The 21,656-nt window shown below is 36.9% G+C and overlaps 2 protein-coding genes across 4 annotated transcripts in view; one reads left to right on the forward strand and one right to left on the reverse strand.

Annotated features, from left to right (window-relative positions):
• Positions 1–11,146, forward strand: part of LOC132392580 (cytoplasmic dynein 1 intermediate chain 2-like) — a 113,222-nt gene extending 102,076 nt beyond the window's left edge. For all 3 annotated transcript variants that reach the window (XM_059966644.1, XM_059966646.1, XM_059966645.1), the window contains exons 12-16: positions 761–894; positions 4,144–4,288; positions 6,058–6,198; positions 6,386–6,511; positions 9,375–11,146. In XM_059966644.1, the coding sequence (XP_059822627.1) occupies positions 761–894; positions 4,144–4,288; positions 6,058–6,198; positions 6,386–6,511; positions 9,375–9,476 (648 nt within the window). In that variant the 3' untranslated portion in view covers positions 9,477–11,146. The remainder of the gene's footprint in view (positions 1–760; positions 895–4,143; positions 4,289–6,057; positions 6,199–6,385; positions 6,512–9,374) is intronic.
• Positions 11,147–11,291: 145 nt separating this feature from the next.
• Positions 11,292–21,656, reverse strand: part of slc25a12 (solute carrier family 25 member 12) — an 84,230-nt gene continuing 73,865 nt past the window's right edge. Inside the window, exons 15-18 of the mRNA XM_059966643.1 lie at positions 18,766–18,904; positions 17,785–17,943; positions 17,587–17,677; positions 11,292–12,688 (exon numbers count right to left, since the gene is read on the reverse strand). Coding sequence (XP_059822626.1) covers positions 12,496–12,688; positions 17,587–17,677; positions 17,785–17,943; positions 18,766–18,904 — 582 coding nt within the window. The 3' untranslated portion in view covers positions 11,292–12,495. The remainder of the gene's footprint in view (positions 12,689–17,586; positions 17,678–17,784; positions 17,944–18,765; positions 18,905–21,656) is intronic.

Genomic DNA, 21,656 nt, shown 5'->3' on the forward strand with positions numbered 1-21,656 from the left:
ATTGGGTTAAAACCTTTTTGCTTTCCAAAGACTATGGGAAGGTGAGGATGGGCATATGAGAAGACCAGTGGTGTGGGTCTGGGAGATGGACTGATGAAGATCATGCAATCCCAGATGCCGTTTCCTACTGGAGTTGGTTAATTACCCAAAAAGTAAGCCTGGTACTGTGGCACAATCAGTGATGTTAGAAAGGCAGAGTAGACTCAATGGACAGAATGACCTAATTCTTCTCCAATGTCTTGAGGTCTTATAGAATGCATTGAAATAGCTAGTATGGTCAAACCATAATTCACATATTCTAATAATGAAACAACTTGGTATTGGCTCCATAGAAAATTGTGATCTAGTTTACCTAACTTGTATAAATATAAACTCTTTTGTGATTAATCAACTCAGTATTGTCCCTTGTAGCAAAATTCCTGAGTAGAAAGACAACATTTGAAAACTTTGGACAGAAATGTGAATGAAGTAGTTGAGAATCAGGAATCACATAATTGAATCAGATTATGTCTGTAAGGGGACACTAAGTTTTGGTACCTCTGGGTTTTATATATACTTAAGTTGTGCTTTTCTCTCACTTTTGTGATTCCTAACCCCCCCCCCCCCCACCACCACCCAATCCCCCAACTTCCCCCTCACATTTTGTCTCAACAACAGCTTGGAATTCAGTAAAAAAAAAACTTCTATTTCATTTGAATTCATGATTCTGGAACAACAAATGAAACAAAATGTTGTATCTACAAATTCTTTTTTTTTGCAGGATAGCATGGAATTGATGCATAAGCAGTCAAAGGCAGTAGCTGCTACTTGTATGTCCTTCCCATTGGGTGACGTCAACAATTTTGTAGTTGGCAGTGAGGAAGGCTCTATATACACTGCATGCCGTCATGGAAGGTAAGGTGCAAGTGGTGTTTAAAAAAACTTATAAAATATTTCTAATATTTCCTCGCAATGGCTATTTGGCTGACTCCCAGACTGATTCCCATCAGTCTCACATCCACAGCCCTTTCCAGTAATCTGTTCTCTCTGATGTCCGTCATCTCTGTTTCTCCTGCCATCTGCCTTTATTAGGGGCAATCAACAATAGCTATTTAACCTGTCTCTGTTTGGAATGTGGGAGGATACCAGAGCAAAGGAGTACACCCATGAAGGCACCCAAAATGTGTATATTCCACACAGACGGTTCTTCAGTTCAGAATTGAGCTGGATCACTGGAGTAGTGACAGCAATACTAATTCCTGTGCCAATGTGTTACCTTTATTTTCCCATACCATTTCATAATAAAATGGTGTGCAGATTAGGGTTGATCACATTATGATGTAAAATAAGTTTCATACAGAAATACTACAAATACCAGATATTGTACCAGAATTTTATGATTTTTAAAATTTGAATCTTATAAAATTAAATGAATAAAAGCTGTCATTAAATAATTGTTTAATTTTTAATTTCCTCAATCCTTGCCCACCCTCCTCTTTCCAAATGGAAAACACAAATCTCTGTGTTGATTGTGTTGCCTAAATTTGCTGGTATATTCATTGAATGCAGGCATAACAGCACTTCGCAAAGGACACCATTTGTGGTTACACACTTTGGAACATTGCAGGTCAAGAAAATGTCTATATAAATGCTATTATGATCTGATAGTCATTATAAAAGCACAACTGCAGGTTGAGGAGGTTTGGGACTGAATATTCAAGGATGCATGACAGGAAGCTAGGAAAAGGAGGGGGTGTGTCTTTGTTAATTAATGATCTTTGTGCAAAAGAAAGATGAACTTAGTTCAGGAAACCAATGTAGTGTATATACACAGTTGGGTTGAAATGAGAAAGACAGACAAGAAGTCACTTGTGCAAGTAGTTTGGGATCCCCTAACATAAACCAGACTCTGGAACAGGCAAGAAGTGATGGGAGCTTGTGGAAAGAATACAGTAATAATTGTGGGAGATCATAATCAACACGGGGTTTGGGAAAGTTAGATAGGCAAAAATAGCCTAGATGACTGATTAATCGAATATTCTCAGGTTAGTTGAAACCAAACAGCAGGTTATATGAGACTCAGTATTGTCAATGAGATGTGATTAAAAGATGATCTTGTATAGGTGGCAATGACTATAAAGCGTTTGAAGTTTACTTTGAGGAATTAGCCAAAAATTATTAAATGAAAGCAGAGCTAGCTAAAATGTGCTGACAGCTTCTTTAATGAAACCTATCTAAACTTTTCCTTCCTAACCCACAATCTGATTTGCTATTGAAATTGATGAAGTCTTGGATCCTGCATTTAGTCTGAGCTGGAAGATGTACTAAATCTGAGTCTGGGATTTGTTTCTGGCAGTGAATATACAAAAATTCTCTATTTATTTATTTTGCATCTTTGAGTAAGGATTGCGCAATCTTTGCTTTCCATGACAGACTAACAAGTCCATCATTTAGTTGATAATTTTTTCAGTACAAGAGCAACACAAGTTGTTTACCACTGCACTGTTTATATTATTACATTAATGTAATCGTACTGTTTACTTTTTAGAACTTTTATGGATCAGAGATCTTAAGTTCACAAGTGTGATCAATTCATTAATTATCTCCCTCCTTTCATCTTGATTCTTTTAATCACTAATGTTGCCATGTCCATGTTAATTTTCCTGGTAACTAATTATAATTATGCATATTTCATCATATCACTGCTATTAGTGAGGTCATCTTGTCTCTTTAGTAGTCATGTAATTTGTTTTCAGAATACATTTTTATATTCAATAATATAATTTTGTTTATCAGCTTTTCTGTTACTTTTACTTGTTTCTAACCTCGCTGCACTTCCTAATGCTACTGTGTCCATAGCTATGTACTTGGTCTATTGCTGTTCCTTTAAAATTATTCTGCCTGTACCTGGACAAAGAAGGTTGTTATTTGTAATTTTAAGAATATAGTGATTTCAGGCAGATGCGACTTGATGGGTCATCTAGGAGAAGGACCATTCTGGACTCAAATGTCTGCTGCTTTGCACTATACCCACTCATAGGGAAGGCTTCGGAGTAAACCTGAATGAAAACTCCTGAATTGGGAGTCCCTTGGGCAGTCTTAAAATTGAGTTCAATGCTGACTGGCAACACTTGTGACGCCACTGGTCTCAAACTGTGTTGGTCTCTGCCGTTCTTTTGGATTCATCAGCTGCATGGAGGGGGAGATCTTGCTGCATGGTCAGCAGCTTGCTTTCCATATCATAGTGACTTGTGTATTATTGACTGATCATAGACAGCTAGTGTACAACATCCATGGTTGACCAGACCAACGGAGGCCTCTCTATACAGTGATTTTTTTTTAAACAACAAAATTGATCAGTTGGGGTACATATCAATACAATCATAGCATTTTATAGTGCAGAAAGAAGCCAGCTATTCACCCTTTACAACAGCTATCCAATTCATTTCCAGTCGGAGAATTTTTCCACCCATGTCATGCAGATTTCAAGTCTTTCAGGTTTGTGTCCAATTCCAAAATTCATTTGGAATCTAGTTTATTTCTAATCTATTTTTTTCTAATTTAATTTCTTAATGGCTCCCAGGATAACCATATTCACGAACTGTAAATTTATATTCTCTGATTGTCTAAGGAAAGTTTTACTCTACCTAATATAGAAAGCCATTTATAATTTTGTATATGTAGATATATCTATACATGCCTTCTGATACAATGAGAAAGATGCAATTATTTTCCAACTTCCCTGCATGAGGGTGCTCCCATTTCAGTGGATCATTGCAATAATGACCTCTGTATCTGCACACGTTGACATTTTTCTTCAAAATGGGTGTCAATTATACCAACTATTTCAGCCGAGGCCTTGCCAGATTTGTAAAAGCACAAAGTTCTGTTTTTTTGTATTAATCTGTCATATTTACACAAAGTATCATATCCTATCTTAATGACTTGTTCCTCTGCTGCTTGAGATTAGTGAACATACATCTTGAGTCAGTTCCTGTAGCAACCTTGGAATAGTTCCATATTTCAAATGTTCCCTCACACTCCTCTCATATTTAATTACGTATACCCCGTGTCAGTCCATTTCAAACCTCATGTCCTTGTGAAATGTGCTCATATGATTTGGTGTCAGTTTGATTTACATAATTGACTTTCTACCTTTTGCAGCAAAGCTGGAATTAGTGAGATTTTTGATGGTCATCAAGGACCAATCACAGGTATTCATTATCACACTGCAGCTGGTCCAGCTGACTTCTCTCATCTTTTTGTAACCTCCTCCTTTGATTGGACAGTCAAATTATGGACAACCAAGGTAGGTGTATATTACTGTTCATATTACTAAACTGAATGAGAACTTGGCTAACGAGAATCTTGTGCTTAGTTCATTAAAAATATTTGTCTTTGGTTTGGGCTAGTACTTTATCCAGGTTGGTTTTGACACATGGTGCCATCATGGATTAGAGTGTAGAATTGTTAATTTTTCTTGTAATCTAACTTTTCTATGTTTGCTTATAGTTTGTATATAATCATCTGTATGTGTATAATTGTGCAGTGAATTTTCATTAATTGTAGTATAGCTGATTATGTACTTTTTTTAGAAGTTTCCCTGCACCCTGTGTTAGACCACTGAATCTATTTCATAGGTTATTTATCACTAGAGAGGTAACAAGAAACTCCAGTCTGGACTAATTTTCAGCACAAGGTGACAACAACCATTTTGTATTTTCTCTTTCACTTCTTTCTCCCTTACAGTAGAGCGAATTGATTACTGTAGAGCACCAACGAAGCTTTTGGCCCATATAGTCTTCACCAGCCTGGTCTTTATCTACCTGCACCCAGACCATAAACCATCATGTGCTTGTCATCCATGTACTTAATTCAAATTGAATTTCCATCTAACACTTCCGTTAGCAGCTCTTTCCACTCTTGCACTACCCTCTGAGTACAGTGTTCTCCCTCAGATTCCCCTTAAGTATTTCTCCATTGACCCTAAGCCTAATTTCTGGGTCTAGGCTCACCCAACCTGAGGGGAGCCTGCAAGCATTCGCCCTATCTATAACCCCTCATGATTTTGCATACCTCTATAAGATCTCCCCACATTCTCTTGCACTCCAGTGAATAAAGTCCTTACCTATTCAATGTTTCCCTATAACTTAGCTCCTCAAGTACCAGGAACATCCCTGTAAACTTTCACTGCATTCTTTCAAGCTTATTGACATCTTTCCTGCAAGTAGTTGATCAGAACTGCACACAGTGCTCCAAATTTGGGTTCACCAACATCCTATGCAACTTCAACATAACATCCCAACTTCCCTACCCAATGCCCTGATTCATGAAGACAATGTGCCAAAACACTATCTATGTGTGATGCCACTTTCAAGGAGCTATGAATTTGTATTGCGATATCCCTACAATTCATTATGTAAGTCTTAACAATGGTTTGTCCTCCCAAAGTGCAACACCTCACACTTGTTTGCATTAAAATCCATCTGCTATTTACCAACTGGTCCAAGATTAGATTAAATGTGATCTATTTTGACCTTACAAAACCCTTTGACCCTCAGTCAAGAGGGGGTGTAGAATATGACTGTCCTCTGATATAAATTGCCACAAAACTTGGTTCCATTTTACAGCTGCAGCAGAATGACAATATGGGCCAGAATTTTAAATCAGTGTGAACCAGTGTCGAGCAATGCCCTATAGTTTTCTTAATTGTTCCCATTATATTGATGCAGTTAATCTACAAATTACTGCTGATATGAACCTTGAAGATGTTTTCCATGTGGGCTTGAAGTGCCTTTTTCATCTCAGGAAGGGAATAATATGATTCTAGCATGGGCTGGAGTTAGATTTTAATTTTGTGTCCAAGAAGACTTTGGTTGTACAACAATGTTCTATGGTTATATTTTATATGCAGTATTTTACATTAACATCAGGTGGTGCAAGGAACACAAGCTAAAACTGTATAAATTGCATGTAGGTAGACGAGTTTGCAGTGTACCTTTACTTTGAACTGGTTATCTTTTTTTTGTTTTGAGAACAATATAATTTAGTTTCTAACTGATGTCAAAACTTTTTCAGAATAACAAGCCTCTGTATTCCTTTGAAGACAATGCTGATTATGTTTATGATGTTATGTGGTCTCCCACCCATCCTGCAATGTTTGCATGTGTTGATGGAATGGGAAGACTTGATTTATGGAATCTAAATAATGATACAGAGGTAAGTAAAATCTATTAGTTCATGCCATCAAAACTATTTTTTCGACTTGTATGAATGTGATTTCAGATATAGCTGCAAAGATTAAACAAAATCAGTGTGAAATAAAAGCATTTTTCAACACTTTTCCTGGTACATTTTGTGAAACCTTATTGTATTTCAAGCATTAATTTCTAATCTACTTCTCTAGGTACCAACAGCAAGTATAACAGTGGACAAAAATCCTGCACTGAACCGAGTGAAATGGACTCAAACTGGAAGAGAAATTGCTGTGGGTAACTCAGAAGGGCAAATACTAATTTATGATGTAGGAGAGGTGAGTATCTCATTCTTGCTATTAGATTGTATATATAACACAGCAATGCAGAATAGGTTGAATTTGGTCGGTAAAGGTAGACACGTATGTGAGATTCTGCAAAAAGAGTAGGTAGGAAATTGTTAGCAATGATATTATAAGCAGCTTTTTCACTTTGAACTCTCTTCATTCTGGGGGGAGAAATTAAATCATCTGTTTATAAAGGATAGTCCTTTATTTTGAGACTGTGACCATTGATTTTTCAGATAAGTGAAACATTATCTTTAATGCCTCTTAAGAATTTTGTACAATTCGGCAAAGTTACATCTCATTCTTTTAGATTTGAGAATATTAGTGCTAACTAATAGAATAAACCTATCATAGCAGAAGTCAAGTGAATCTTTACTGCACTCTCTCTTGCAAGTATATCCTTCCTCAGGTAGGGTATCAAGACTTGTACATTATATTTTGGATGCAGCCCCACTAGGTTCCTTGATAATTGGAGTAAAATTTGTCTACTATTGTACTCAATCCTCATGCAACAGAAGCTATTATAGTTAGACTGCCCTCCTAACTGTTGCTCTCCATGTTAACTTGTGATTTCTATACAGATACTCTTAGGTTCCTCTGAATACGAAAACCTTTCAAACTCTCTTCATTTAAAAAAGTTCTTTTTCTCTTGGTATTGCAGCTGCCCATTCATTTAATCTGTTTATATCTTCCTGAAGCCTCTCCCTATCCTGCTTTCTGGCTCACTGCAACATGCTTCCAATACAAAGAAGACCCTTTACTTCCTACTCACTTTTTCTGTCCATTAACAAAACCCTCATTCAAGGTCAGGACATCACTCATCATACCAAGGCTGTACATTTGTTCAGTAGTCTCAAAGACTTCTTTTGCAAGTCCAAATCATCACATTTTCTGCATTGCTTCATTTTTTAGTTACTTCAATTAAAAAAACATTGAGTAATTTGTAAAACATTTTATTTTAATAAATCCATGGTGACTCTGCCTAGTACTATTATTTGTTTATATAATTCCGTGTTCTCCCACCCTTCTTTATTTAACAATGAGTTTACATTTGCTACCTTATAATCTGTGCAAAAAACTTGGTTATTGATGGAATTTTGAAAAATGACAACCTTATGCATCCATTGTTTCCTTACCTGCCACCTTCTTCAAAGTCCACAATGCAGGTTATCATGTCCTGGGGATTTACTATTACTCAATCTCATTGATTTCTTTGACCTTTCCATTCCCACAAAACTGATAGATCTATTATTTCCTGAGTGACTTTTTGTGAAGATACACATGTTTGGCTAGTTTCTCTACTGATTACTCCAATATAATTTCTTTAATCTACATGGGATATTAATGTTAGCAAATCTTTTCATTTTTACATATTTACAGACTTTTTTGTTTCTCAGCGGACTACCCTTGTTTTCTGCTTGGTCTTTTGGTGAATTCTGAAATCCTCCCAGTCCTCACACTTGCTTCATTTTTTGGCAGCAGAATAAGCCGTCCTTTTTAATTCAATAACTACCTTTGAATTTAGGTAGTCACAGTTGGAGCCTGGTCCATGTTGCAATCTGGCAGTATGACCTCCTTCATTCGCTTAAAATGACTAATTTTTATCTCTTAAGAACCATTTCTTCCCCCCCCCCCCCAAACTTTCTCATTCCCCTCTATTCAATTTAAAGTTTTATTGAAAACTTGGAGCTATTTAATTCAAATGTAGTCCTTCCCAATGGAACAGACTGCTCATCAGTGAAATTGCCAATATCTTATGAATTGAAATCCATTTCTTTCATACATATTGAACTCTTACATCATAGTTAATCTGTATCAATTTCAACCCTTCACTGCTCATGTCCTTTCAGTAAAAGTTCTTTTCTATTCATACCATTGGTCCCCCACAAATCATTACAGCTGGATTATACTTCCATTATCCAGCCTCAAGAAGACACTCTTAACCCTAACACAAGGCACTGGCACTTATCACTGTAGAGAACAGTATTTGTTCTCTCAAAAGTGCAGCATTATCATTATACCTTTTCAGTCTTTCAACTTGAATTACTCCCTGTACTAATGATTTGTTTAAATTGGCTCATAGTTTACTAGGACAGGCTACATTTGGGATCCCTTTACCTGCCTCATTTTTAATTACACTTTCTGTCTGTCTTGGAAGACCAGTTCCATTGTACTTTAATCTAACAAGAATGACTGCCTCCTGAGCAAAGAATATTACCCTGGGCTGTCTTACAATACTTACTGTATTTATTTAAGTCTGTCTCTTTCACCTGACTTCATTTATCCAGTTCCAGCTGATTTGTCATTTGCCTAGGAGATGTAAGGCTACATTTTTTACCACTATATATCAGTAGACTTTAAAATTACATGGTTTAGATCACTTGCCTGTGAACCTTCATTGGCTCCTTGTTAATTCACCAGAAGTGCATTATTTTCACAATTAAACAGGTCAATGAGTTCATAACTTTGCTACCATACAGTCTCTTTTGAGTAGGAATGCTAATGGGCAATTAATCTGATATGTAGTAAAGGATGATTTATCTATGGTGGGCTAACTGTTCATTTGAGTTAGCTCATCATAATGAGATTTCATTTGAATGGTAGAGTACAGGAAATCATTCAGCCAATTGTGCCTCAAGCTTTATTACCAAAGGCATCATAAAATTGTAATTCACTCAAGTAACTGGATGTATTTCAAATTATACCATTAGAATTTAACATTTCTAGACACTTCCTTTGTTGGAAGATGATACCTTGTCTATTCTTGACTGTTGGTTCTGTCATTTTAAATTGTCCACATACCCATCTAACTGAAGGATGTGAGAATTTAAAACTTTCCTTTCTTTCTGAACAGCAAATAGCAGTTCCTCGAAGTGATGAATGGACACGCTTCGCTCGAACTTTGGCAGAAATAAATGCCAACAGAGCTGATGCAGAGGAAGAAATTGCAGCATGAATAGCAGATCAGAATTCAAGCCAAGACCTGTATGTAGAGTAGGAAACAGCAATTCAATTAAGTGTCCAATTAAATTTTGTATCTTGGTTGGTAACAATGAAATGGCACAGGAACTTGTGCAACAAATTTCTTAAATTTCATTTTCCCCATATTTCAGTGAAATAACCCCATCACAAAAGTCGAATAAATATTTAAAGTGTCACCAATATGTGCAACGGCAGGTGATAGGGAAGAATTCTTAGCAGTTTTATAAACATTCATACTTCGGGAACTAATTATAGCTGTTGTATTTTTGACAGCTACAACTATAAAAATTGTACTTTCCTGTATTAGATTTGTAATTTTTAAGGCAATAGGAGCAGAATTAGGCCATTTGGGCCCATCAAGTCTGCTTCGTCATTTCATCTTAGCTGATCTATTTCCCATCTCAACTGCATTCTCCTCATAATCTTTCAAGCTCTGAATAATCAAGAATTTATCAACCTCCACCTTAAATGCATCCAATGACCTGGCCTCCACAGCCACCTGTGGGCAATGAATTCCACAGATTTATTATCCTCTGGTTAAAGAAATTTCTCCTCACCTCCATTCAAAGTGGAGATCTCTCTATTTTGAGACTGCTCTTTGGTCTGAAAATCCCCCACTATAGGTATCATTTTCTCCACATCCACTCTAACTATTCTTTCCACAGCCTCCATCTGTACACCAAATTTATCCCATTGCATGTAGACTGCAGGAGTTGGCCACAAAAGCAAGTGTCATTGTGGGAAGTTTGTTCTCCTGTAGTTTTGGAAATATCACTTATGCATATTGGTCTTGTAATTAATGTCATTTTAAAAATTATTTTGATCTAATGTGGTTTTAACAATAGTTACAAAAATTATGTAAAATTAGCATTAAAATTGCTACAAATAATAAATATACAGGAAAGTAAATATCTGATGTGATGTTTTATATTGAACTGCACAAGCATTTACACACATATACTATCCTTTTCATGGTGTAACTTGATCAGTTACCCCACCGAGTTTGTTGTTTTAGCATCAGATGAGAGTATATGTGCTCATTTTGTAAAGTAATTTATGGCTCTCCTTGATGCCATGAGTTTTTTGTACTATTACATGGTACCTTTAAATGGAATTTAGAGTACAATAAACAATATTTTTCAACAGGCAATATCAAATTTACTGTTAATATATTTGAGTTTACTACAGAAACATCAAAAATGCAACTGGTTTTATCTGCCATATATACAGTTTAATTGTAGAAATGTCACATTAGGTGTATTCCTTCTCACACAGGTAAACTGCTGGTGGTTAATGTACATACTTGAATAGTGCCCAAGGAAACAATCTGTACATAGTTCAAATGTAACTTCGTATCATTGAGAAACTCCCAATTACAAAATTAAAGAATTTTTTTCAGCAAATATGCTGAAGTATACATAATAATAAAAAGCAAATTTTTGGGCTTTGCTGATGTCCTAAAATTAGCTTAGTCAGATCGAGTTTTCCTTGCAATTCAGACACCAAATATAGCACATTTTCATAAAACAAATCAATGCAGTAAAAATAATTCTTTAAAACAGTAATATGGTAACAGTTTATAGTTTAAATGCCATGATTTAACAAAACAATCTGTACAATATTTTTCAGCAACCCTTTAACTCAAGCATATTGCCCCAGTGTCAGGTGATCTATTCTGTCTTCTATGATGTGTCTGTACAGATGTACAATATGTACAGGTTTATTAAGTGCAAGCTGTGCAAAGCAAAGACTAAAGTAACGCCGCAGATATTTTAAATTAAAGATCATACATGGATAATAATTTTATTTAAAATCAGCTATAAAGGTAAACACAAAGAATAATATCAATTTATTTATTTATCTTGCAATTACTGGCTTTAATAGACTTGAAGTGACCAACTTTTCTACTATGATGGGTATACTTTTCCACCAAAGACAATACCCTTGATGAATGCCATAAGTCACAACATCTTGAACCTGAATATTTCTACCTTCCTCTTAGAGTAACAAATCAGTATTATTATTATTACCTCTGCCTCATAGTGTAATTACCACAAGGTCCATGAATTGGAATCCTCCTTAAACCTAGCATGAAGATCATGCTTTCACTGTATGTCAAACATGCAGATTTTGTGCAAAATCCTAGAAGTAGGCAACTCTATTACACAGGATAAGGTGAAGAGCGTAAAAAAGTTAATGGCAAAATATTTTGCTGCAACTGTTCTTTGTGAAATGCCATAACTCATTGCCAATAATTGGAGAGTGTTCTTTAATCGTGATCCATAACTGAGCTGGAATCTTGATATCTAAAACAACATAACCAACCTGCCACATTCACAGTTTATTGTTCTTATTCACAGTTTCAAGAAAGCAGGTGGATTTCAATTTTGTAGGTATTTTTCTTAGATCCAGTCATATTACTGTGAAACTATTTTTATAACTTTGTATACCACAATTTTAATAAACAGAAAATAAGCCATTGAGACAACAAAATAAGATGTGCATTAGTCTTTGTAACATTAGATATTTTTTCATGAATACCAAGTTTAATATAGTACTGTTCTCAACAAGTACTGTTTTGAACTATTTCTGATGCATCAATAAGCAACAGAGGAAAATGACTGACCAAGGAAAAGCACATCAATAATTTTTTGTTTAAAGTGATCATGAGTTAGCATAACAGAAGAATTAACTCTTCAAACCAGAATCACCGACTGTATACACTGCTTTCTGAAACAATCATTACTTAATTTGTTTTAAGTATTTCTAGCTGCATTAACTTTCCTTGTTTTTGTCTTTTATGATTTCTAAAATTATACAAATAATGTCTGATGACAATTTTCTGCAATGCAAACAATTCAGACATATTAATACAAAAATTTAATTAGGAAATACATGATTTCAATCAAATTTGAACTGACCTCCACCAATATGCAGCTATTATTTTCAACATTGCTCCATGTTACTTGATTGCACCTCATAAAAGAGATCTCCTAAGACTTTGGAGAAACAGCCAATACCTGTGGATGGTCTGAAGATCTAAATTTAGGCAGGTAAAGCCCAAACTTGTTTTCAATACCAGCAAAAGTAGCAGCAGCTAGTTTGTATCCTCCAATGTGATTAGGAGAGACTGGAGGAAGGTCAGAAATCCTAGATTTTGGTGTAGGCTCAGAACCAACTGGTTTGCTGTTAAGTAAATATGTAACAGATTTTAGTAAATAGCTCTTAGCAAAACAGGTCCATTCAATAGATTGATCTAATTAACAATATTTTTTTTTGCGAAGAGAATGGCATCAGACTCAGCTATGCAAATTAACATTAGCAGGGAAAATGCTACAGTGAAACAGGAATAGTGAACCTCTTCCCCATAATGAAACAAAGAGTACATTGGTACATTGTCTCTTCAAAGCATTAAACTGTAAATATTTTAGTCACACCTTTCATAATTGCATTTCTTCCACTGCTGGTCATACACAAAGTTGCAGTTATATTGTTCAGCTGAATTACTCTCAAGATCAATTTCCCCAGATGAGGGGAACTGTCAGCTTAAATAATAGTTAAAATGTATTGATTAATGCAAACCACAATACTTGTTGAGAAAAACCAATGTGTTCATCAACACTTTCAGGTCTGGGATTTGAGCTTTGGAGAGAATGGAATTCTTATAAAACTGTCAACTGATGGTCCTTGACATTAAAATAAGTGATATGACATAGGCCAAACTTATCCATGAAAATGCACCAATTTAACCGGTTTTTCATCATTTTTGCCTCTAGTGAATTTGTACTATACCCTTGTCCTCAGTTTTTATATAATTCAAGATTAAACCAAAATAATAAGATTTTAGTTAGAATTAATTAAAAACCTGCTGTAAACAGTTTCTAGCTTTAATAAAAATTCTGTTTCAACATTTGTGGCCTTAGTTACTTGTGTGCTCCTGTATAAATATATTGCAAAGTATGATGTTTTGTTTATAGATGGCGCTGAGTTAGGATCAAACACAGCTATCTTAATGAACTTTTATATCTATGTATCTTCTGGTTCAAACTTCCAAAACATTATTGTCAGAGAGATGAATTGGAATTCTACTGTCACATGTACTGATACAGTGAAAAGCTTGTCTTAAGTACTATTCATAGAAATCAAATCAATATACAGTGCAAAGAGGTAACACAAGGTAAAACAATATTAATGTGGAATAAAGTGCAACAGCTGCAGAGGAATTGCAGTACAGGTAAACAAGGTGCAATGTCAACAAGGTAAATTGTGAAGGCGAGAGTCTATCTTCTTGTACTAGGGAACTACTTAATAGTCTCAACAGTCAGATAAATGGTATTCTTGAGCCTGGAGGTATGTGTTTTAAGGCTTGATGGATCAGGGAAAAGGAGAGAATGCCTAGGGTGGGTGGGAACTTTGATGCTCGCTGCTTTACTGCTGGATGAAGCGAGAAGTATAGACCACAAAGGAGAGGCTGATTTCCATGAAGTGCTGAGCTGTGTTCACAACTCTGCAGTTTCTTGTAGCCACATATTGAAGTAGGAAGTGGTTAAAAATGTCTGCCAATACCGCTGTGCCAGGTGATCTGTGAAGGATTTAAGGACACGCCCAGAGCCATCTGAACCGATGTTTTTCACATGTTCACTCTATGGAATGACTAGTTAAACTCAAATCCCCTACACAGTAATTTGCTCATTTTGTAATTCAATTATATTTTGCAGTCCCTCAGGATCAAGGATGTCTTGCTGTCATTCACATTCTGGGGTGTTTGAGAGACAATTGAGATTTAGATATTTCGGAATCAGATTTAATATCACCAGCATATGTCATGAAATTTGTTAACTTTATGGCAGAAGTACAAAGAAATAGATGATAAATATAGAGGGAAAAAATCGGGTTACATTAAGTATACATGCCTATTAGTTAAGTTAAAATAAGTAGTGCAAAATAACAAATACAAAAAGCAGTGAGGTAGTGTTCAGGGGTTCACTGCCCCTTTAGAAATCAAATGGCAGAGGGGAAGAGCTGTCCCTGAATTGCTGAGTTTGTGCCTTCAGGCTTCCTGATCGGAACAGTGTTGAAGAGGGCATGTCCTGGGTGGTGGGGATCCTTAATGATGGATGCCGCCTTCTTAAGGTACCACCCCTTGAAGATGTCTTTGATACTACAGAGGCTAGTACACATGATAGAGCTGACTATTACAAGTTTCTGCAACTTATTTCGATTTTGTGCAATAGCCCTCCCCACACAGTACATTTGTAGAAGTTTTAAAGTATTTTAGTTGACAAAAAATCTCTTTGAACTCTTAATGAAATATAGCCACTATCTTGTCTTCTTTATAGCTGCATCAGTATGTTATGTCCAGGTTAGGTTCTCGGAGATATTCTGGGTTGAGTGGCCCAGTTGGCATTTTGGAGCTGGTCCATTCTATCTGCCATTTAAGTTTCTGGGTGTTCCCCTCCAAAAACAAAAGGTTCTCAATGCCATCCTCTCTGCATTTTTGAGTAAACACTGTCTAGAATTCTCATAAATATTGTCAATACATTTTCACAAAAGAGCCTTTGAGGATATCCCTGAATCATTTTGCACAGCTGGAGATCTCTTGCTGGTGCTGGACATCTAAACAATATGCTTTGTCCTTTGGAGTCGACTCTAATTTAGACTTCAAAGCTGAAGTTTTAGTGCGGTTTAAGGACATTATGGAAGCAGTATTGGTGGTATCCGGTGCTTAGATGCACCTGTTATAGGTAGACAACAACTCATAACATAAGTTTTAGAAAGGATCACTGCTACTCAATAGACCTAAACAAAGGTGGCAATAGAAATGTTGCTGCATGGAATGCAAAATTAATGGTCTCAACATTCCAGTATAGCTCTTCTCAGATGGCAGCTAATAGACAACTTCATGACCTCAACTAACTGGACACATTCTGTCTCCATGAGGACTGGGCTGTCTCAACATTGGTCATCTTGCTTCGCCACTAGAAAACACCATGAATTATCCGATGAGATTAAGTGAGCCAAGTGCTAATTAACTAATGTAAACTGGACAAAAGGTCAAGGTATGACCTATAGAAGAATATTTTAAGGGTGAAAAACAATTCCAGTTGAAGTTAGAGACGGAAATGAATGCACTTAAGCTCAGACAGGGTTTGCAGGCCATTATTCCTACAAGCAATACTCAACTTCATGAAGAGCTGTGATGTTTCAGTCCTAGATGAGCTTAATGTCTGTTATGTGCATTTTGAAAGGGAGAATAAAACTACACCTGAGCAAATCCCAGCAGCATCTGATGACACTGTGAACTCTGTCCTGGGGGCTGGCATCAGAACATCTTTCAAGTTGATGAACCCTTGCAAGGAGTGAGGCCTGATGGTGTTCCTGGTATGATTCTGAAAACCTGTGCCAACCAACTGGCGGGAGTGTTCAAGGACGTCTTCAATCTCTCACCATTGCAGTTGGAGGTTCCCATCTGCTTCAAAAGGGGGACGATCATACCAGTGTATAATTGCAGAGTGAGCTGCCTCAATGACTATTGCCCAGCAGCATTCGCATCTTCGGTGATAAGTGCTTTGAGAGGTTAGAATCAACTGCTGCCTAAACAAAGACCTGGACCCACTGCAATTTGCCTATAGCCACAATAGGTCTACAGCTGATGCAATCTCACTTTGCCTTGGATCACCTGGATTAAAGTAATACCCATGTTAGGGTGCTATTAATTGACCACCACTTAGCATTCAACATAATCATACTCTCAGCTCTAATCAACAAGCTCCAAAATCCTCCCTCTGCAACTGGTTACATGACTTCCTCACCAGAAGATCACACTGTGCAGATTGGAAATATCATCTCCTCACTGACAATCAACACTGGTGCACCTCAAGGATGCTTGCTTAGCCCACTGCCATACTCTCTCTACACCCATGATTTTGTGAATATGCATAGCTCAAATGCATTCTATATATTTACTGATGAGACAACTATTGTTAGCAGAATTTCAGATGGTGACGAGATGGTGTACAGGAGCAAGACAGGCCAGCTGGCTGAGTGGTGTCACAACAACAACCTTGTACTCAGTGTCAGTAAGACCCCGGAACAGATTGTGGAATTCAGGAGGGGAAATTCAAGGGAACACACACCTCATTGAAGGAAGGACAGTGGGAAGGGTGAGTAGTTTCAAGTTCCTGGTTGTCAACATATTTGAGGATATTTTTTGAGCTCAACATATTGATGTAATTACAAAGAAGGAACGGCAGTGGATGTATTTCATTAAGAGTTTGCAGAAAATTGGAATGTCACCAAAGTCATACACATTTCTAAAGATGTACCATGGAGAGCATTCTGACTGGTTGCATTACTGTCTGGTATGGAGAGGCCATTGCAAAGGATTGGAAAAAGCTGCAAAATGTTGTAAACTTAGCCAGCTTCATTGTGGATACTAGCCTTCCCTGTGTTCAGGACATCTTCAAATAGCAATGCCTCAAAAAAAAGCAACATCCATGATCCAAGACATGCCCTCTTCTCATTCCTACTGTCATATTCTAAATTTGCTTCCTCCATTTCCAAGCCTTTTTCTGGATTGGAAAATGCACAATGCTTTAAGGTGGACAAACAAGTTTCAAAAGGACCAAAAGGCATAGGTATAACAGATTACTTGTGACCAAAATAATAGATTGTGTTCATTCTCTGTGCTGGAGGTCCAGCAACTTGTTAATAGCCATGACCTCATACATCTTAAGGTTATTGCTCCCAACAGCTCATTATCCTGAGGGAGACAGGCACCTTCTTCAAAGAATTCCTCAACCTTGATTCATTTATAACAGCTCAGTAAACTGTTCTGACAAGATGCAACCAGTCCTAACTACCATCAAATATAAACCCTCAGGAGCAAATGTTATCCCTGCTGAAGTTGCAAGTTCCTGGCAGAGAAGAACTTCATACATTAAGAAGCAATGAAAACATGTTACAATTCTGTTTTATGTTATAATGCAAGGCAAGTACATTTTATCCAGAAATTTATTTTAAAGATTAGAAATTAAGAAATGGCAAATACTGTATTTTGTGAAGTGGATTCAAAGCATACTTACATTCCCCCGAAGTCAATATTAAGCCATCTTTGCAAAAGTTCATATGTCAATAGAGTTACACCAAACTGAGGAGAAGACCGACAGACTCGGGCTATGAGAAAAAATGAAAAAGCAATTATAGTTGGCTGTTTGACTAATATATAGGTAGATGTTTACTATTTCAAGACTTGCTTAATTATTTTGATAGCGTATGTATACCTCCTGCTCCCTTCCAAAATGCTCTAGGACCTTCTTCTCTAAAGATCTTTCGGAAACAATCAATAACACCACTGTAGGTAGTTTGCCCAGCACGAGCTGCTACTTGAAGTCTTGTTTTGATGACATCTGCAGGAGTTACTAATGAAGCAGCTGGAACACCTAAAGTAAAATAGAATAACCATGTTATACATACATAGAAACCCTACAGCGCAATACAGGCCCTTCGGCCCATAATGCTGTGCTGAACATGTACTTTAGAAATTACCTTGGGTTACCCATAGGCCTCCATAGCCCTCTATTTTTCTAAGCTCCATGTACTTAACCAGGAGTCTCTTAAAAGACCCTGTTGTATCCTATTGTTATAGTGTGTTAATTAACTATGCTCAGTTTTAGTATCTATTTTAATACTAAAATCTAATTATAAAATGTAGACAAAACAAATTCTTAAGCTGACATTATTCAGGTTGACCAAGTAAGATGTGATAGCCTTGTGGGACTAATGCCACTGATAACTATATAAATGAAAATGTTTTGAATGTTTCCCCATTTACAAAGGAAAGAACTAGCATTTCAAAAGAACATCATTTGGTTTGAAAAACACCAAAGTACTTCAATAATGTAGTGTCACTACTGGAATTTTTTTACATGGCAGGGGTACCATCCGATAAATGACCTGGCAACATATTTTAATGATGTTGACAAGAAAAACTGTTGGCTAGGCTAAGGAGGACTCAAATAGCCTGGAATCAAAAATTGTTAAGCAAATACTGACAAATTTTAATTTAGCAGCAATATTAATCTTGAGTTATCATATTCACTATAAAAAGTCTGAAACACATAGTACATTCTCAAGTTGCTAAACTAAAATGAAAGGTTAAGTACCTGATATTAACAAGTACAATGCAATTCTGATACAGAATACAGAAATGTAATATTAACTCCCAACCTAATTTGAGGTTTGTAGTAGTCTGACATTCTTACCTGCAATAGCACCAGCTGCAAGAAGTTGCAATGGACCCAACCTACCCTGCTCATCTGCAAAGGATAGCTTAGTGTGAGCATAAACAGGAAAGTAGATTGCAGAGAATGGGATATCACGAAGGAAACACGCTTTAGCACCCTACCATAAACAAACAAAAAAAAAATCAAGATTTAGGCACAAGCTGCCACTTCTTAGCAAACAAGTAATCGTCAACTAAACATGTTCAAATAAAAATGTTAACCCAATATTAAATGCTAACTTAAATTTCTGGTCTTTAAACCCATGACAACCTGAATTCACAATTAAACAGTATATTTGTATGGTTACAACAGGCCATGCCCAAATTGACTATCAACCAGGGAAACTCTAGTTACACTCACTGGCCCCTTGCGTTCATAGCTTTGGATTTATTTTCACCATTCATTTATCCAATTACCTCTTAAAACTACAATGGAACATCTGCAGGCAGTGCATTCCTGATTCCAACCCTATACTGTGCCTTAGATTTTCCTCATGTCACTCTTAATTATCCATTCTATAAACTTAAACAAAACTTAGCTTTATCAGAACACTTAAAGAGGTTCTTACTTCCATATAGGATCACAGTTCCAGAATAGGTGAAGATTGCATCAACAGCACAAATTTTAAATATTGGAGAATAAAATGACAAACTTAGGAGGACATGATTAAGAAGTAATTTATATATTAATAAATGAGAGCTTAATACTTTTGGAATGAACAAACAAATGAGAGCATGGAAAAGTAGCAAATAGAGAAATATGTGCATCCAAATATTGCAGGTAGATGAAGCCGAAATATGCAGATTAAAAGGCTAACATGGGTTTTATATTTCTTCACTCATGGAGACCTAATGAACATTGGTAAGGACAATGCCCTTTTTGGGAAATTTTGAACCTCCTTTAATGTAAAAAAAAGCCACTAAAAACAACAATGATGTACAAATAGAAGACTGATTAAGTTGAAAAACTTGAAATACAGAGATGAATTCCACTAAACCAGAAATCCTAGTGGAGAATTAATGAAAACTTTATTTGCAAGTTTGTGTCACCAACTGAAACCTATCAAAAAATGATTTTTAAATATCCATTACTTAAAAGATATACAAGTGATACTGATGTAGTTTAGTGCACTGACCTATACCTTGCAGAGATGAGATGGCAGCTCTCGACATTTCCTCACACCCTGTCTTGGAGCATGACAGACACCAGCCCACCATCTCCTGGACCATTACAGATCTTATCAAATCAAGAGATCTACCCTGTACAGCTTCCAATCCGACAGTGCCCCAATCCTGCACTGTACATTTCTATGTCTTACTCAAGATCCACAAAGGTACTGCCCTGGTAGATCCATTGTTCCTGCTTGCCCCGCTCAACTCTTCATAGCTAGTCCCTCTCCTGTCTCCCCTTGTCCAATCCTTTCCTACCTATATCTAGGACACCTTTTAGGCTCGCCACCATTTTGAGAACTTGCAAAACATTGAATTTGTCAATTTCAGGTAACCCACTCCCCACTGTTCCTTTTGCACCCCCACCAATCCGCCAAGGTCTCTGTTATCTTTTCCATCTCCTCACCTTGTTGATGAGACCCATCACCACCCAATATACCTACTTACCTGTTTTTTTCATCCTCAGTTTACCTCTCCATCCCCTCATCTATCTAGTTTCATCTGCTCATCATCACTCCCTTATGGATTCCACTCACACACCAGCTGTTAACTCAACACACACTTCCCACAGCTGGCTCCATCTACCCATCATCACCATCACCTCCCTCTCATCTGGTTCCACCCATCACCTACCAGCCTCTATCTCACACCTTCCTCCCAGCCACCTCTTTACGCTAGTTACCTTCACTTTAATCCTTTACACTGATGTGGGGTATTGACACAAAGTTGGCCACCCCTTTATCCCTCTCATCTGGTTCCACCCATCACCTACCAGCCTCTATCTCACACCTTCCTCCCAGCCACCTCTTTACGCTAGTTATCTTCACTTTAACCCTTTACACTGATGTGGGGTATTGACACAAAGTTGGCCACCCCTTTACCTCCAGAGATGCTGCTTCACCCAGAGTTCTTACAGCAATATACCAAAAATGCGGCAGAAACTCAGCGAGTCAGGCAGCATCTATGGAGACAAATGAACAGACATTTTGGACTGAGAAGGAGCTGTGCTGGCAGATGATAGATAAATCCATCAAGAGGGTGAAGGTAGGTAGATGGGGATATGGTATGAGAAGCTAGGAAGAGGTAAAGGGTTGAAATAGAAAGGATCTTATATGAGAGGACAGTAAATCCTGGAATAAAGGGAAAGAAGAGGTGAGGGAGGAAGGTGTACCGTAGATTCCGGACTACAGAGCGCACCTGATTAAAAGCCGCACGCTCTAATTTTAGAAAATCAATTTTGTACTTGTACAGGCCGCACCAGATTTTAAGCCACAGGTGTCCCACGTTGTAATATGAGATATTTACACAGAAAGATATTACACGTGAGGATTTTTTAACTTTTAATTAAATCTGCATGGTAACATAAACAAATACATATTGCAAATGCTTTTTTTTTTGAACAGTGCCTGTAACACAGCTACTTTTAAATATACATACGTATATGTATATTTATATTTCGGTAACACACAAATTACGTTGCGTATACTTTTTTACTGAACAGTGCACGAACAACATTCCAATATCTCCTAACGACTGGTAAAAAAAATATATATACTGCAGCCTACCAGGAAAAGTTATTGATCGCCTTCTTCATCTTCCTCCTGCGCACTAAAACCATCAAAGTCTTCTTCTTCAGTGTCCGAATTGAACAACCTCAGGATCTCGTCACTCACTTCAGTCTCTTTGTTGTCGCTCTCACTT

The sequence above is a fragment of the Hypanus sabinus genome, chromosome 4 (genome assembly GCF_030144855.1).
Source record: "Hypanus sabinus isolate sHypSab1 chromosome 4, sHypSab1.hap1, whole genome shotgun sequence".
NCBI classification, from domain to species: Eukaryota; Metazoa; Chordata; class Chondrichthyes; order Myliobatiformes; family Dasyatidae; genus Hypanus; species Hypanus sabinus.